General features: G+C 38.7%; 1 protein-coding gene across 4 annotated transcripts in view; it reads right to left on the reverse strand.

Annotated features, from left to right (window-relative positions):
• Positions 1–19,030, reverse strand: part of LOC138176135 (scm-like with four MBT domains protein 2) — a 311,257-nt gene that overhangs the window by 52,241 nt on the left and 239,986 nt on the right. For all 4 annotated transcript variants that reach the window (XM_069106903.1, XM_069106904.1, XM_069106905.1 and 1 more), the window contains 4 exons: positions 16,605–16,718; positions 11,149–11,191; positions 4,976–5,046; positions 3,053–3,192 (listed from right to left, as the gene is read on the reverse strand). In XM_069106903.1, the coding sequence (XP_068963004.1) occupies positions 3,053–3,192; positions 4,976–5,046; positions 11,149–11,191; positions 16,605–16,718 (368 nt within the window). The remainder of the gene's footprint in view (positions 1–3,052; positions 3,193–4,975; positions 5,047–11,148; positions 11,192–16,604; positions 16,719–19,030) is intronic.

Genomic DNA, 19,030 nt, shown 5'->3' on the forward strand with positions numbered 1-19,030 from the left:
TCATAACAAAGATGTGCCTATGGGCACCGAGTAGCAGCAACTTTCTGGAAGGCAATAACTAGTGAGGATCTCATTTTAAATTTTTATTAAAATTCTTCCCTGTGCCTCCGATCTGGTATCTTTTTTGGCTCAGCTTAATTTCTTCTGGGTTGGTGGTCCCATGGCAAACTACATGGTGATTGTTAATCGAGGCATCCTATCACATACCCCATTTGCTTTCCCACCTAGAACAACTAATGGTTAGGGAGAACACTCAGCAATGTTAATCCACTTTCCACCCCAGCAGGGCAGAACCTCGGCCTGCCAACTTGCCAGATACAATAGAGTAAACATTTTGCATTTACCTTCCCTGATAAACTCCTTTAAGAGGGTAACACATGAAAAAAAACTGTTTCATTTTGCTGCTGCCCCACCTCATGTGTTAAAGTTTAATTTTTTGTGCCCTGAGAAATTAACTACAAAAGGTTCACTCCTCAATACTTGCCACAAATGAAGAAAGGGACGCTGTTGTCCCTCTGCTTACGGGAGAATTCTGATGCTTAGGGAAACAACAAAAGAACAATTGTAAGGAAAGTCCAGACATTGATCTACAGTTTCCATTAATCAATCTAGCTCTGCATGAAACACACTCATCTGGAAAGAAGAGGGATAATGAAGAATCAGAGAATTGGAAGTGATTTTTAAAAGGTCATTTAGCCAACTCTGGAATCAGCAAGACCTGAGTTCAAATCTGACCTCAGACACCTACTAGCTGTGTGACTCTGGGCAAGTCACTTAATCCTGTTTGCCTCAGTTTCCTTATCTGTAAAATGAGCTGGAGAACGAAAAATGAAATAAGGATTCCAGAGTGAAACAAAGAATAAAAAGGATCTGAGGAGACTAAGGCATAAAGTTGTGCTGGAAGACTAGAAGGTAGAAAAATAGGCTACAGAGGAGAAGGAGGACCACTGAATACTTGACCCAAGAGGAGATGGATAGAAGAAGTGGTTCCTAATACCCCAAGATGAAGAGTTAAAGGAATAAGACAGGAATGGTGGGGGTTGGTGGCCCCAAGAGAGATGGGGGTACTGAGGCTGCCACTTGTCAATATGATATTAATAACAATGAGGTTAGTCTGCTGTTTCCTGTCTAGAAGGCAACCAAGAGATTCCCAAATCTGACTGACCATCACTTACCTCTGCTTCTTCATGAGGTGACAACTTACATTGCCAGAAGTTGAGAATTAAAAACCTTGAGGAAGACACTGGGCACTCTGTGGTCTTCACAACTGCTTCTAATGAAAGTCAAGGACTTCAAAAAAGAAAGCAGAATTTGTGAAGCAAATAGCTGATGAAAGAAAGTGATAAGTGGCCTAGAATGAGATTTGGATTTCTGAATCATGGGGCCTAAAAAATAGGGATGATATCTCAGTGCCAGGGATGAAATATGACTGACCGGGGTTGGTTAAAAAATGCTTTTTGTCTGGAGTCTTGCAAATCAAAAGGCTTTAGACAAAGAGAAAAAGGAAATGAATGGAGTCTACATATAGCCACCAGGCTAGATACCTAAAGAGTTGTTACAGTATGTAAAGAATAGTAGTAGACATGACCAGATGAAGGTATCCAAGAAAGGCTTATAGACTTTGAGCCAGAAGGAACTCTAGAAGTCATCAAATGTAACCTCATTCTACAGATAAGGAAACTGAGGCAAACAGAGGTTTTAAGTGCCTTACCCAGGGTCACAGTGTTAGTAAGTGCCAGAGGTGACACTGGAACTCAGTTCTTCTGATACCAAGTCAATTGCTTTTTTCTACAACACCACATTACTTCAGACCTCCAATCTTATGCCTTAAGGACATAGCCTCAGTTATCCAACACAAATGTATAACGTATAGGAAACAGACAAGGTTAATTAGGAATTTTAATGCAAGTAGGCACATTTGAACTCAAAGATATCACTGAGACCCAGTAGAAAGAGGCCTATGACTGAAATAAGTCTCAGGGGATATCTTCTTTGAAAGGAAGGAACAAGGCTGGGTAAGGGACGGGTGGATAGGGAGAAGTGAGTATCATTTTATTTTAAGATAGGGTTCATCTGAGAATATCTAAGGATCACAGGGAGAAAGAGTTGTAGGAAATACCTCATTCTGCAGGAAATACCTTATTCTTCTGAAGGAGAAACAGAAAAAATGTACTACAGAACAACAGAAGAGAAGGAAGCAATAGAGGAGTTCAGAAAACCTATCAAAACTGACATGAAAACATGACAGAGTAAAGGCACACTTCAGTACTCTGGCCATCTGTAATGGGCATTCTGCTAAGAGCAGAGCAACCGTTCACTGCTTGGTTTGACAATGATAGTTACATCCTTCCAGAAAGGTAACGAAACTGATTAGGGGATCTGCGATTGTGGACCTGAGTCTGACCCAAGTCAACACCAGCATAATCAAGATGAATTATTTATCAGGGATGTCATCTTCTAATAGAAAGGAATACAATGGAATAAGATGTTTTCCTATTGATAGTGTATGTGATATAGTATGATGGATATAAAAACTAAAGTGTTTATCAATAGTATGTTCCCTGTGTCCCAAGTGATGCATAGCTATGGAGCCTTGATGGAGAAAGGTGGAAAACAGCTGTGGAATGACCAATCTGATGTGCCTAGATCAGGAATGGAACAGTTTCTCTGGGACTAAAATCATCAGAGTACCCAAGAGAGTGGGGTGGGTGGGAGGAGACTGTCTAAGAAACAGAAGCAGCAAAAGCAACAGGTCTCGTAAATAACCACTGCATCTTCAAACCAAAGGAGTCTTTACATGTGCATATTTTTACAAGAACATGAACTGCTCATAAGTCTTTGCAGCTGCATTTGTAAATACTGAAGATAAATGACAGAATTTTAATTTTCAAAAATGAAAGACAACACTGTGTGTGTGTGTGTGTGCGCGCATCAGTAAGTGGGACTATTACCCTATTCCCCCAGGGTTTTGTTCTCAAGTTCCATCAATGGCATCAGAATGATTTTATCGACATACTAAAATAAACAACTCATAATCGTGAAAACATGATACCTCTTTAAGAACCAGCACGCATTTGCCAGGTCCAACAGATTGAGGTAGCTCTGCGATTCTTCCTTTGTTCAGGTAGGGGCCTGAGAAACACCGGTGGTTGATGAAAAGCTGAGGGCAGCAGTATTTCCCATTGACAGTACCTGAATGAAAAAATCAACATGGCTTCTGCTTGAGGATCACAATTTTTGTGCATCGGGGAACAACCAGAAATCCATGTGAATTCATTGGGCTGGCAAAGCTGCCTGAAGAAGTCATCAGACACCCTGACTGATAGGGAATTCAGAATGAAAAAGGGAACAGGTCTCAAAAAGGAATGTTTACTCCTAGAGTTTTAAAATAGAGCAAAAATCAAGCGGCATGAATTCAGGTCAAAATCTTGTGAAGCAACTTGAAAAATATCCAGGTACAGAGTTGTAAGTTTTAGAGAAAATGTCTTCCTATAAGAGCAGTTATGATTCTTACAGTGCAGAGAGAGATGAACTTGAAATCAGTAGCACCTGAGCTAAAACTCTGGCTCAGACATTTACTATTCATGTAACCCTGGTCACTTAACCTCTCTCAGCCTCAGTTTACTCATCTGAAAAATGGGGATAATAATGAAATGTATCTCACAGTGTTATTCTGAAGATCAAATAAAATATATGTAAAGCACTTTGTAAACCCTTAATGTATTATATAAATATTAATTACTATTTTTATTGTTATCATTAAAAAAATGGACAAGTCACTTAATCTTTCTGCACTGTAAGCTGTAATTTAAAATAAAAACAAATTCTAAATCTAAAAGCTCTAAGTCCCTGGAAGAAGGCCAAGGAGTAAAATTTATTTTCTGGGTAATTATAAAGGACAGTAGTTTTTGATGTGTGTGTAGGGCAGGAAAAAGTAATAGTTCATTAGGTAAGTTTACTGCTTGTTTCCAGCAAGCTCTTATGATTCACAGATAAAATTAAGTTATTAGCTAAAGCCTGGATGTAGAGATTCAAATCAACTCTAAATTCTAAATAACACTGGTGTTTCAGTTCAAATGATTTCCAGTTGGATTGGGAAGTGTTAACAGATTTCCAGAAGGCTTGTTCTCATGAAGAATTCAACAAAGGACACAAAAGGTAGAGGGTATAAATGTTGTTTTCCTGCGTCTAGGAAAAAGGGAGTAAAAGAACAATTATAGACTATAAAAAAGTAGCTGACATGGTTGTTTGAACCATTCTTTAGACTGAATTCTACACAACTGGTAAGATTATTAAGCTGGCTTTTGCATTTACATGAAAATTCTTCAGTAGGATTAACCCTGCCAAGACCTTCATAGAAAAATAATTTTAGTAAGTCTACCCATAAAATTATGCTTTTTAATGCAAAGATAGCTTCAGATAAAGGCATCCTTTCAATGTCTTGCAGCTTTTAAACTTAGGATCTTATATTTTAAAATTCTAAGTTTCTGAAGCTCAGAGAATTCAAAGCTGATATTTGGACAGGAAATAGTGTTCCTTAACCAAATATTACCCAACACACAACCACCACTATTACTTTTGTAAATTAACAAAAGGTAACATACAGTAGCATTTTCAGGAAATAAAATATAAGATTAAAAAAAAACCCTCATATTAATTTTTTCCAAGGAAAAAACACCTCCCCCACCCCCCACACCCATGAAACCTATTTCCAATTCTCAAACACAGTCAAGTTGGAGGAATAATAAAAATAAATACATCCAATAATCAAAGACTATCATACTCTAGTAAAAATGTATAAATATACAAAAATTAATAGAGAAGGAATAAGGTGAAAAAATATCCAAATAATCTCCAAAGAAAAAGAACCAGTTGTAAATATGAGTGAGATGTTAGGATCTACCTAAAAACTCTACCTGTTACCCAGGGCATCAAGGAACAGGAAAGCAGCTAGGCCCAGTCCAGCTCAACTCACCTGTTGTGTCTGGCTGAGGAAATGAACAAAGGTCATGAGGTATTTTCTCAACAGGCACTGTGGATGGCAATCTGTTAATAAAGAACAGAACACAACAAAAGCAAACAAATCTTGCCAGGGACCTCATGCTTAATTAGGAGAACCATGCTTCCCTATTATCTGCTTACACTGTTTTGAGGAAGTCTAATGGAAAGAATACTGGCCTTGGAGTCAGAAGAGACCCAACTTCAAATCTTGCCATCAACCCTTACCAGTGGCATCCCCATGAGGTAGTCACTTAACCTGAATCTTAGTTTCCTCTTCTGTAAAATGGGAATAATACCTGTAAGACCCACCTAAGGATCATATGAGGTAATATATATTTTGTAAACCATAAAGTGCCATATAATTGTCAACTATGATTATTAATCTACCGCATGAGAGTAAGAGAGAAACCTTAAGAAGGAAAACCCGTATCCACCCTAGTGATAGCAAGAAGGGATGTTTGCATCTCAGAGCAGTGTAAGTAATAATTTCTGAAAAGTTAAATTTAGAGGAGTTGTTCACCGTCAATGTTAATCCACAAACCATCCCGCAGTAATAAAGAAGGACTGTCATCCACATACTCTCATTTGCTATTGTAAGATTTACCACAATAAATTGGAAATGCAGCGTTGCTTCTGGTAAGACACTAATTATGTCAAGTCTATTTTATATTAAGTAAAACACTGATTGATTCAAGTTTAAATATAAGCCATGGATATTGTCATTAATGTCAGTATTATAAGAGCCATTGTGGAGGGTAAGATGGTGTAGTCATGTGGTGGATAGAATCTGCCCCAGAATCAGGAAGAGGTAGGTTCAGGCAATCAGTAAGCATTTATTAAGCACTTACAGATTGCCAGGCACAGAGCTAAGTGTTGGGAATACCAAAAATAAAAACAAAAGACAGTCCCCTGCCTTCAGGGTGCTTTTAATCTAATGAGGGAGTCATCATGCAAACAAATATATACAAAGCCAACCATATACAGGAGAAATAGGAAGTAAAATAAAAGGAAAAGCATTTGAGTTGAGAGGGGTTAGGGAAGGCTTCAGGTAGAAGGCAGGATTTTGGTTGGGATTTAAAGAAGTCAGGGAGGTATTCCAGGCATGGGGGACAACCAAAGAGAATGCTCTCAGCTAGGTGAATTGTTTGTATAATAGCCAGGCCAGAGTGACTGAATTGAAGAGTACAGGTGGGGGAATAAGGAGCAAGATGACTGGAAAGGTAGGAGGGGGCTAGGTTACAAAGGGCTTTGAGTGCCAAGCAGAGTATTTAGTATTTGTTCCTGGAAGTGTTAGGGAACCCCTGGAGTTATTGAGTTGGGGGTGGGATGGGGTGTGTGTGTATGTGACATGGTTGGACCTGGGCTTCAGGAAAATCCCTTTAGTGGCTGAACAAAAGATGTACTAGAGTGAGGAGAGATGTGAGGAAGACCCACCATGAGGTTATTGCAATACCTCAGGATTCAGGCCTAGTTTCTCAAAGACACAAACAGGCTGTGTGACTTCTGAGAACTCAAGAGGCAACTCTAAGACTACCAACTGAAGAACAGTAGTTGCTGATCTGTGATGACAGAGGGAGCTTCCTAGTTGGGAATTTCCCATACCAATAAATCAAAGGTCAAGTTTAAAAAAAAAAAGCCACCCTTGCAGAACCCTTGGAAGAACCTTGTGGGTTGGTCAAGAGTCATTCCTTAAGAACCACTTCCCTATAGGAAAGATGAAGACTTAGGGAATATGTTTTGGTGGTGGTGTTTTTTTGGTTAAAGGCTATTCATTTCTCTTAAGTAAAATAAATGGCAGGATATAATTACATAAAACTGAGGACTTTCAAATCTCACTAGGTAAATTTTTTTTTTTGCCACTTTTGCAGGAACATTGAGTCCTAAATGTGGGAAAACTATTTAACATCTCTTCACATCAATTCCCTCCAAAGCAGAATGGGGACAGCAAAACTAACCTGTTTTACTGGCCTTAGTAAAAAATAACTCATCAATGATACTGTAAAATCTATTATGAAACATAATGTTATAAAACTGCTTTAAAACTGGGGCATAAAGACAGATTGGATACATGACCATGTTTCACATACGGTACTTCAATTACAGTTGTTCAAAGGCTTATTAGAAACTCCTACAGGTAATTTTGCCAACACAGGAATAGTCACTTTACCCTTTGATCCTGAACATCTCAATAACTATCGAGAAAAAAGGGCCATCAAGGCCAGGATTCTCATTCCTTCAGAATACTTTGTCTATACAGGGTGTTCCAAAAATCCTACGGCAGTTTTAAACTTTAGTAGCTTAAAATGGAAGCAAACAAATATTCCCACCATTAAATTGTAAGCTTTTGGAGGCCAGGGGCTATCTTCCACCTAGTTTTGCATTCCTAGAACTTCTTACAGTGCCTGGTACAAAGCAGGTACTAAATAAATGCTGACTGATTGGCTGAAATATTCTTTAAATCACGTGTATAAATTGCCTCCCCCGGCTCCCTTTTTTGGGACCCTAATATGTCATTTCATCAGTGTGGGAGTCCTGGCAGATGTCGAAGGGCCCTCCATAGACAAACACTGGCAGTGCACCTGGAACTTATAGCCTTAGAGTTGCCCAGGGCTCTAGGAGGAACCATCTCCTGCCCAACGTCACACGGCTAGAATGTTTCAGAGGCAATCCTTGAAACCAGATCCTCTCCACTCAGAGGCCAGTCCTGTGCCTTCCATGTTATACTGCTTGGCATGCCGCCCCATAAATAAAAAGAATTCTGACACCAGAGGCCAAATTTACTCTATTTGAACCAATTGTTACAAATCATCTCTACTATGTTTTTTCTTTCAGAACTGCTATGTAGCACCAAACTGTTTTAAAAATACATGACATTTTACTTGGAAAAATAAATGAAACAAAGAGAGGAAAAGAAACTTTGAAGCCTGATTTGAAACGTGACCTGGTAAGTGAATAAATGTACTTATGGCCTCTTTCAATAAGCCCATAATGGAAAGCATCTTGTTTCCATTGTTTTGACCTTTTCCCCCTCAGATCTCATAAAATGCTTTGTTCCAGATCTCTAATGCATTTATTACATATTACTTTGTGCCACAGCTGCATCTCATAGGCCTCTGTTGAACTGTAAGACCCATGAGGACAGGAGCCATGTCTTACCTAAACTTTGTACCTCTCTCTGCACCTATATTATTATACACACATGATATTCCCTTAATTTCATATCCCTTAATTGAGTTCTAGGAAAAGAAAACCTTAAATTATAAGAGGAACACGGCAGGGCTTGCTTTCAACTGTCTATTTTAAGAAATTCAACTCAACAGGTGTTCAACAACTACTCCGTGGAAGGCATCATGCTAGGGACTGGGAGTGTGGAGCTCAGAAATCACAGTCCTTGAAATTATATTATTAAAAAAAAAATATCCAGTATTATTTATTCAGTATTCAGAGAGTCATTTAGCAAGTAAAAAATATAGTTTGGGGGCTCCACCAGTCATTCAGCCTTGCTCTGGGGGCCTACTTTAAAAGTTAGCAGACTGTAAGCTTTCTGAACAAAACAAAGAAAAGACAGAGAAGTTCGATTATAGGAGGTACAAAAAGCAAGGATGATACCGTATTGACACTGAGACTGTGAGATAGATGTTGGTCTTTCTGTCATGGTCAAGTAACTATTAGCTATTGAAGGCCTGTCTCTCTTCTATAATGGAAATTGAAAAAGGCTTAAGGGATGCTCCTTTATGCTGCAGGTTATCAGAGAGAATGAAGTGATCCTATAAGGGAGGATGAAAAGGAGCTTCAAGTCTGGAAACAGAAAAAAAACAAAACTCAAAAGGCAAAATGAGATTCTGAACTCTTTCAGGAGGTAAGAGGGAGAAAGAGAAGGGAGAAGAACACCAAGTATCTGGAGCTAAATAAGACAGGAGTTTTCTCTGAAAGGGCAGGGAGCTAGATATTCTAAGGGGAATCTGGCTGCTTTTCTTCCAAAGAGTGATGACATGGAAGATGTCCAAGTCCACATCATGCAGTAAAGGTCAGAAGAAGAAGAGAAGGGTTATGCATGGAGAGAACTCTGCTGAACTGCTGCAAAGGGAAGGAGCTCCACTATCTTCTCAGGGCATGGATTCAGGAAGGGACCAGGAACATTCGAAGCATCATCAAACTTACTGACAACAACCCACTCGGAATGATTCATGATAATGCCAGACCCTAGGAAAATTCTAAAGATTATAAAGCCTTAGGCAAGAAACCAAAGACCTTAGGAACAAGGATCGGGTCCCCCTCCAGTCACTGTTGGCAAAGACATTATGAAAAAATGGTGGATTTGGATTTCTGGACCATGGCTAAAAATAGAATTACAGCATCTTGAACAGGGAAGAAGGATAATCTAACAAGGTCTTTTTTTTTTTTTAAGAAAATGTATCTGCCTAGAGTTTCATAAGTCTAATTAAGACATAGGGATAGGAATTGAATTCGTGATTTCACTGACATATGGAAGAACTCCCAGGTGAGAGAATTCCTTCTACCACTGAAGGCTGTCCTCTTCTCTACAATTTACAGTTTTATAGAATTATCTAGGGCATGGAGAGTTTAGAGGACTGGCTCAGGGTCATACAGCCATAAACTGGCAAGATTTGACTTCCTCATCTTCTTGGTTCTGAGGCTGGTTCTCAACCACAAGTCTCTCCTATAAAAAGGGCTTTAAACCCCAAAATGATGAACTGAATGAACGAGCCTTACCATCGATTCTGCCATTAATCCCTGAGATCCAACAGCTCTCCCTATCTGTCATGCTGTTACATCCTCCAGACTACAGGTTACTGACATCTGACCTGCCACTGTAAGCCTAATGACTCTTCAGATTTGTCATCTGTTTTATTGCTGCAATTTAAATAATAATATCTACCATGTAAATAGCACTTATTATGGGCCATCATTAAAGATCTCATTTAATCTTCACAACAACCCTAAGGGGTAAGTGCTATTATCACCCCTAGTTTGCAGATGTTTCAGGAAACTCAGGCAGACAGAAGTTAAGTGACTTGACCAGGGTCATACACTATTAAATGTCTGAGGCTGGATTTGAACTCAGGTCTTCCTGTACTATACCACCTGGTTATCCTTCTAGGCATCTGTACCCTCCTAGAAGCATGTACTTTTTCCCATAATTTGAATGTGAGCCCCTGCATACTGTCAAATTTGTCCATTTCCTCCCAAAACTTCACAGAGGGTCCACCCAAAGGCTAAGGGCCTTCCTCAATTGCTCATGCTATCTCAGACACCCATGGAGCACTGTGACTGTCCACCTGCCATCCTGTGGTCTTGCCACAAGACCAGCTCATCTCCTTTCCTAACACACACCTCTTCAGAGTTCCTTGCTGGCTCCACATTGGGTGCAGGCAGCCTGTGTATATGTATCACAGGCCTCTTACTACCTTGTGACCCTCATTCTTAGTTCTTCTAAGGCAGGAGGATTTCATGTGCTGCTGCCACAGAGCAACACTGGTAAAAGGCTGGTATTTCAAATATGGTCCTCTGCCTTTGTGGGAAGCCTGGGGTAGGATCAATAAAAGAAGTCTACGGTTTCCCCAAAGCAATGCAGTCTACTCTTCTTGTTCAATTCTGGGGCTCAACTGACAGCATGTTTATCAGAATTAGAGATACCACAAAGCTAGGAAGGCTAGCTAACACACGGCTAACGGAGTTAGGATCCACAAAAGATCACAGCAGGTGAACAAGACAAAATGTAATGGGGTAAAATGGAAATCTTAACACTTGGGTCCAAAAGAAAATCTACTTCACACATACACGAGAGGAGTGCAGCATGGCTAGACTATTCAATGTGATAAGAACTGGGAGGCTCAAAGGTGGGATTCAGAAGGTATCCAATGAGGTCCCTAACAACTCTGGGATCCTTCATTCCACATGCACAGGGCCTGGTTTTTTATTTAAAATATTCTCTATCCTGAAGAGCCTAGCAGAATGGCTTTCACTAGCAGGTCAATTAACAGTACTGAATACTGAATGAATGAAGGAAAAGTTCTAGTCCCAGACCGGTTATTTTACTACTTCTCTATGGACCTCAGTTCGCCTCACCTTACACCATCCCTCATAGGAAGAAATATCAATAGTGTGGTTTAGGGGGAAACTTACTGTTTTTCTGGTTGCACGACCGCAATCTTTCTCTTCTTTTGTACTAGAAAGCAAGGAAAAAGAAAAAAAACAGAACTCCCGTTATTCTGACATTTGGGCAACTGTATCATAAGAAAGTGTCTATTATAAAAATATAATGCCCTTAAGGTAGCATTTTCAAGAGAAATGACTGCAATCATATATTAATTTTTTCTCATATAAAATAAGTTATTAACCCATCAGAAACATGTTCTATATAGGACAGAATACATTTAATGTTATCACTGCATGGCGTGCTATATTTTAAATGTTCTTTTAAGAAAAGGCAGTGGAAAAACTCAGATATCGTACCATAGAGAAACACACTGTTGCAAGCATGATTACCCAGCATGAGTTTTTTTCCACTATAAGAACAGTAAAGTTTGAATACTATTGCTACAATACTATAATCTCAATTAAGTGTGATTTTTAACTAAAATATATTTTACTCTTTCAAAGGGACTGGCTGATGCACTGTAAATCTGGCTGTCAAATATTAACATAAATGGACGGATTTTTCTCTCATTTGAGGATATTTTCCTGCAAACAACCCATTTCATTTAGATTTATTACTGTCTATTCTTCACCTTAATAAAATTAGACCATCACTTCCTGACACCTATTAATTTTGGCATAAACTAACTACATCTCCCCCTAAATAAGCAGCAACTAATTCCAACACATCAAAAGCTGTGAAAATTGGAGAAAAGTGTAATACACTTTAGATGATTAATTATAAGCTTTTTTTGCGGTCTGGACTTTAGATGTCAGCGATATAGGGAGTTCTTGGTGTATCACCTCCCCCTCTCAATATGGCCATACACCTTCTTTGCAACTGGAAACTCTCTACTTTTAGAGAGGTTAAGTGATTTATATGTGTTGGAGGCTGGAAGCTAGCTTCCTATCTCTAGAATGCCAGCTTTCTATCCAGTATACTATATTGTGAGAGACAATATCATTCAAGTGAAAGAGGACTGGTTCTGGAATTAAAAGGCCTGGATTCAAATTCTGCCTCTGATACTTACCACTAAGGAATCTAGCCCTCAGTTTCTTCAGCATTAAAATGAGTGTTGGCCTAGATAACTTCTGAGGTCCCTTCCAGATCTGTATCTGTGATCTTATGATCTTATTATCCTAAATGTCAATTTATTTGTAAGAAATGAAATTAGTAGTAACAAGGCAGGATCTGGAGATAATTCAGACAATCAATAAAACTTCATTCATTTTGATACTTAGTGTTCAGTGTCCATTATCAAAAATTAACTTAAATTTTGTGAAACTCTAGATTCAGTGAGTGACCTGGAATAACTTAGAACAATCGATGCCTGATAGTAATATCAGGGAATGCAACACTAGACACAGAAGGTTATCATGAAGTGGGAATACTATCACATTCACCTTTCATTTATACAGCCTCGACCTTTGTCTTTTACTCTCACAGAGGAGAATCAGCTAAACACACCACATTTAGTGAGAAATTAAACTGTGGATCAAGTCAGTGACAGAGCTGGTACTGGTGAAATCTGAGATTGTCTATGAAAGCAAAGCTTCAGAACTGACGTGAGAAATCTCCATCAGTAGGCAAAAACACCAGCTGTTGGGGATGAACTGATTCTTCTCATCTTCAAACCCCAGCAAAGCGGTGGGGCTGCAAGGGAGTGGGGGGGGGGGGTCCTCAGATGGGAATGGGAGGAAATTCAAAAGCCACTTCCTACTCCACACTTCTTTAGTCTCCACGCTTAACTGCTCCTGTGCCATTCACTGCAATCGCTCTGTTCCAAGCCCTCATTATCTCTCGCCCGCAGTACTAACGGACCTTCTGCAGCCAGCTTTCTTCTTTTTACACTGTGGCTCACATAATCTTCCTCTTGCACCAATGCGATCCCAGCACACCTCTAACCACCCCCATGCTTCCCCAAAGTATCAATCCCTTATCTCATTGCACAAGTGCCTCCATATTCAGGCACCATGCCCGAGCTCACACTGGTTCCCTTTCCATACTCTACATTGCAGCTACATAGACCTACCCTCTTGTAGCCCTTATTCTCATTCCTGTTATCTCCAAAGCCATACAGTTTCCCATTTGCCTCCCCCACCTCCACCCGCACATACCATCTTCTAACACTGATCCCTGGCCAGTGAAATTCCTACATTCTTTCAAGACCTAACTCAGCTGCCACATTCTCAAGGAAGAAGGATCTTCTCTGCAATTAAATTCCTCAAGCCCCTTGACCAGACATCTCATTTTCAGGAACTACATTTCCCCTTATATCATAGTTGTTTTACCCCCATGAAAGGATACCTTACTTAAATCTCAGTGAGTCAAGGACAGTAGAACTTTCTTTAGATGCCTAGTATACACAGTAAGACAGTTCACAAACGTCCACTGAATTGAGCCTATGTCTATGTGTAAGGACCTCTAAGAACGAAGATCCCTCCATGACTTTCAGTGACATGGTTACATACCTAAGAATAGCCCCTGGGAAAGACAGAGGAATTATGGCACACTTGGAGACAAGAAGCCAACTCTTAAGAAAAGGACACAGCATTCAGTCTCTGAGTGTAGCAACAGGAGGGAAGGTTTTGATAACAATGTATAGGTGACATATTCTGAACTTCCGATACAGAAAAAGAAGTACTGGCCACCATCTGACATTTCTCTCCGGCTTATAACTGTGCCCTAAAGACCACCTGAGATGTCCATTCACCTAGCGAAGCAATCCTGTCACCTGCATTAGGAAGTGAGCTGATTCCAGGCACTATCACTGCTTCTTAGTTTTCATCACAGAGTAGGCAAGTAATTTTGTTAAGGTTATAAAAACTAGTTAGTAGTATTTGAGGAAGCCAAATGGTATAGTAGATAATAACACTAAACTTGGACTCAGGAAAGATCTGAGTTCAAATCCCATCTCAGACAATTACTAGCTGTGTGATTCTGGGCAAGTCATTTCACTTTATCTTTCTCAGCCTTAGTTTTTCCTCTGTAAAATGGGAGTAACAGCATTTATCTCACTGGGTTGTCATGAGGACTAAATTATATATGTAAAGCACTTTGCAAACCTTAAAGTGCTATATAAATGCGACCACCTAGTAGTAGTAATAGAGGGAGTAAAATTGGACCTAGGATTCATGTGTGGCTAGAAAAAGGCTGAAGGGAGGACCTTAGATAAGGAGAGCCAATGCAGTAAATTCGGAACCTGGACCTCTGGAGCAATGTCTTTTTTATTTCTTTTCTAGTCATGAACTTTTATCCCATCCATAGATCTAATGAGATAATTTTTCCATGTTTCTTTAATATGTTTATAATATAATGTTTATAACCTGGTCAGATGTGCCTTTGGAGCTTAGCATAATATGTGAGCTAATGGTCTAAATACAGTTTCTTCCCTATTGCCCTTTCCTAATGTTGACTACTCTTCATATCTACTATTCCCAAACTCTCTCTCACTGCCAGACTTCCACTTGGTAATTAGAAGGTCACTACAAGGGAAAAAGGAAATGCACACACACACACACCCACACACATTGATGATGGTGACAATAATACTTGGGTCACTTTACAGCAAGACTGCATGCATGTTCCTTGTATACATATTATATCTGTAATGCAATGATATTTTTGCTCATGGAAGACTTTTAAAGTGAATGTGCATGTGGCAGACACTTGTGCACACTGAAAATATTTGAAAATATAGGAAATGCAGTAAATAAATGAAAACCATCTTTGCTGCCTATACAAACTGCTACTGTGCCTGTGGAGAAGGAAGGGAGGGAAAAGGATACAAACTTTATTAAGTACCTACTATATATCTACTATATAATAAATGTTATTAAAATTATTAAGTGTCTACTATATACCTATTATATACTATAAGCAGCTATGTGGCACAGTAGATAGAGAGCCAGGTCTCATCTTCCTGAGTTCAAATCTAACCTCAGACACTTATTAGCTGTGTGACCCTGGGCAAGTCACTTAATCCTGGCTGCCTCAGTTCCTCATCTATAAAAAAAAGCTGGAGAAGGAAATGGCAAATCACTCCAGAATCTTTGCCAAGAAAACCTCAAATGGGGTCACAGAGAGTCAGACGGGACTGAAACGACTGAATGACAACTATACCAGGTTCTTGTGTTAAATGCTCACAAATACGGTCTCATTTGATTCTCACAGCAGTCCTAGGAAAGAAGTGCTATTATTATGCTCATTTTATAATTGAGGAAACTGAGGGACATCGAGGTTGTGACTTCACTCAGCTAAGATTTGTCTGAAGCTGGATTTGAACTCCAGGCCTACTGCTCCAGCCACTGCAATAGCCAGATGCCTCTCTGCACTTCTGAAATGGCCAAATGTTGAACTCTTCTTCTATTTTTTAGGAAGTTCCTGAATAACTTGTATAGACTATGAAGGTACATAGCAGAAAAGAAAGACTATTGAAGGAGGCATCAGAGGAGACCTGATTTCTAGGTCTGACTGTCATTTACTAGCTGTGTAATTTCAGCAAGCTATTCAACCTCTCTGGACCACCATTTCTTCACCGAGTCAAGGGAGGAAGTTGAACTACATCTCCAAGGTCTCCTTCCATGCTTGAATGATATAATTCTATGACCTCTGAAAGGCAAGGAAAGCATACTGGGAATGACAAAAAGTCTCTATTATTTTTTTTTTTTTTAGGCAATTCTAACATGCCAGCTCAGCCTAAATCCTTAGCTAAAATCAAGCACCTGAGAAGTGATGAAAATAATAGCTTTCAAGTATTTCAGTTTTGCAGTAAGTCTCTTTAAGATTTCTTGTAGCATTCGTTACCTTAAGAAATTAAACATGATACTCTGTGATGTATGTGCTCTTGTGGAACACACAGGCCAAAAACCAAGATTTAATTGTCTTAATTTTGACACAGCTGAATATGTTGAAACCAGCCTCACCATGACCAAGAATGGCAAATCCTACTGATGATTCAGCGTTAAGCATTTTGATTAACCAATTGTTTGCAGTAAGTCAGTAAATCATTGGAACCAATTATGAATCTTTTAGAGAAAACCTTGTGAGAAAAATTATCCCCCCTTCCCAACAGCAATAATGTAAAAAATATGAATGGCATAGATTTCACTTAGAACCAAACTGGACAGAGAAACTATGTAGGGACAATAAATATGGAGTGAAGACATCTGGTGTCTATGTAGTTTTTTAATATTTATAAAAGCATTTAGCACAATGCCTGGAACATAGTAGTTGCTAATGAATGTTTATTCTCTCTCCCCCCCCCCCCATTTCCAACCTGTGAAATGGCCAATAATTACTAATTGATGTTATAGGGATGAATGAAAAAATGGGAGTTCTTCAGCTCTCTAGGAAATCAAATGATGGTAATTCACGGTATGATAATTAGTTCAAAATTGGGATAAGCTTGCATCATGTAACCAGGCATACTGACTGTACTTACAAACTGCTTTATGTGGTGGAGTTAAGGGATAAGCATTTGCTTCACACCAGCCAACTGGGAAGATGTCCATAGACTCTACATCAACAATGTACTCTGGAACAGGAGACTGCAAGCCTGCAGTGGAAAGAGGCAGTGTTATTAATTACACAAATCTAAACACTCCTCACCGGCAAGAGAAATGAAGTTGTGAAAAATAACAGTATCTAAAGAATGGGGCTCCTCAAAGGACCAGGCAATACAAATCCTTCACAGTGTCAAAAAATAGTTACTGGGTTTAATTTGGCAGATAATTTCTATTTTCATTGGGAATGATTCCACTGATCAAGTTCACCATTCATCTATCTTAGAAACACCGACATGAAAATCTTACCATGTATGATACACAGAGAGTTCAATTGTAATATAGTTGTCCTGATAACCAGGTGCTCTGAATTTCTTCTAGACAAAGCCATGGGAAATAATTTACTTGCTTGGCATGCTGCATGGATACTTCTTTAAATGGAGCCTCATATTTTAAAAAAATTTCTGGCATTTATCTATATTGAATAATGTCATCATTCTAATGGGGTAGGCGAAGAAATTATGAGGCCATAATCTCTTCCTCTTTTTCCTTTTGGGAAATCCTATGGAAAATCAATAAGATCATTTAACAACTTTCAATCTCAGTTTATATAGTCACAGCTGCTATTTCATTTGTTATTTGTGGCATAGTTGTAGCATCCTTTCATTTTTATATTGGCAAAATATGCCATGGGAAATATCACTGAACAGCAGGACCTCCGAGTTAGAAGGGCTATCAGACATCACAGGATTATGGGTTAGAGTCTAACTGATCAGGATTAAAACATCCCAAATAAATCATCAACTAATCACTATCTGAAGACTTCCAGTGATGGCGAATTCATCACCTTCCATTGTAGTCCAATCCACTTTTTAATTGTTCAGAAGCTGTTTCCTCATGTCAAGGAATAATGCCTTCTTTAATTTCCACCAATTGCTACTATTTCTTTTTCCTGTGATCCTTATTCAGTCCTTCAAATAACTAAAAGACAAGTATTGTGTACACATCCCTCTCCCCTCTGCACCCCGAAATCTTCTCTTCTCCAGGCTAAAGTCTTTCCTCTAACGATCTGGTGCCCCTATGACATCTATTTAACAGAATTATCTATATAAAGAAACTCTCAGTTTCAGATTCTGCTCTGTAGGAACCTTGCTGCAAAAATGCACATGAGAGGCATGTAAGGTAAAGTAGTTGGTTTAGGTATTTTAAAACAATACTCAGAGAAATGACCAACCAACAACATATCATATGAACTCCATAACTCACTCCTGGAACCTAACTGAAAACTATTTACCTTAATTAAAAAATGAGATTAGTGGGGTTTAATGGTGTGGCCAAAAAGAGGAAAAGAAAAAAAGAATTAGATCTCCTTGTCTCTTCAATGCAAACAAAGGACATAATTCCAGACGCTCAGTACTCTTTCCCAGTTAATCTAGGAAAGACACTGTAATTAAAAAATCCTGACAAATCTGACTCAAACCTATTCATTTCTCTCCCTGAGGTCCTCCAATAAAAGCTGCAGGTATGTGTATAGAGTGGCAACAAAGTGGGAAATTTTATTATTATACCCAGGTGACTATCTACTATTATTCTTTTCTATTCCAACCAAGAATGTTAAGATTTAAAGTTGAAATTAAATAATAAAAATTAATAAAGCCATCCTAATACAGAAAAGACAATTTCTCAAGGGAATTGCTAACTTATCACACTGACAGAAGTCACTTAATAAATTCTTGATTTGTGATCTGCAGTTTCACTGATCTACAAAAGTAGATTTGTATAGCAATGACTTCTTGCAGTATTCTTAACGACATCATCCTGTTTCACAATGGGAATTTTGCTTAGTTATGAAATGAGGGTTAACAGTTGGGAAAGTTCAGTAATTAAGGGGAAATCTATTCCAAGCAGATTACTAGTAAAACAAAGTTGAGTATTTAGTAGATTTTTTTTCATGAATCAATAATCATCATGCCTGTACAGAACAGTTGGAGGCAATCCCAGCTATTCTTAGACCACAAATCTGAAGATAAGAATTCTATAAATAGCTTAGGCAATTGAGTCACTAACGCAAACCACTTAATCATTTTGTGTTTCAGTTTCTCCAATGAAATGAAAATGATATAGTTAAAATCCATTACAACATGCTTACGATTATACTGACTCTACTATATCATGAATTAAATGATAGCCCCTCCCCCAAACCAGGTAACTATATGAAGGAAACGCTCTAACATAATATTAATAACTTGACAATCTATTTAAAGAAGTGCTATTCTTATTCTCAAATATTTATAGGGAGGTTTCCATCCACGTGTTTCCTACCTTTGATGCATTACAAAATGGATGGTTTAAGAATTGAATACAT

The sequence above is a fragment of the Petaurus breviceps genome, unplaced genomic scaffold (assembly GCF_028583685.1).
Source record: "Petaurus breviceps papuanus isolate PSGF00001 unplaced genomic scaffold, PetGlider_PUasm1.0 81, whole genome shotgun sequence".
Classification (NCBI taxonomy): Eukaryota; Metazoa; Chordata; class Mammalia; order Diprotodontia; family Petauridae; genus Petaurus; species Petaurus breviceps.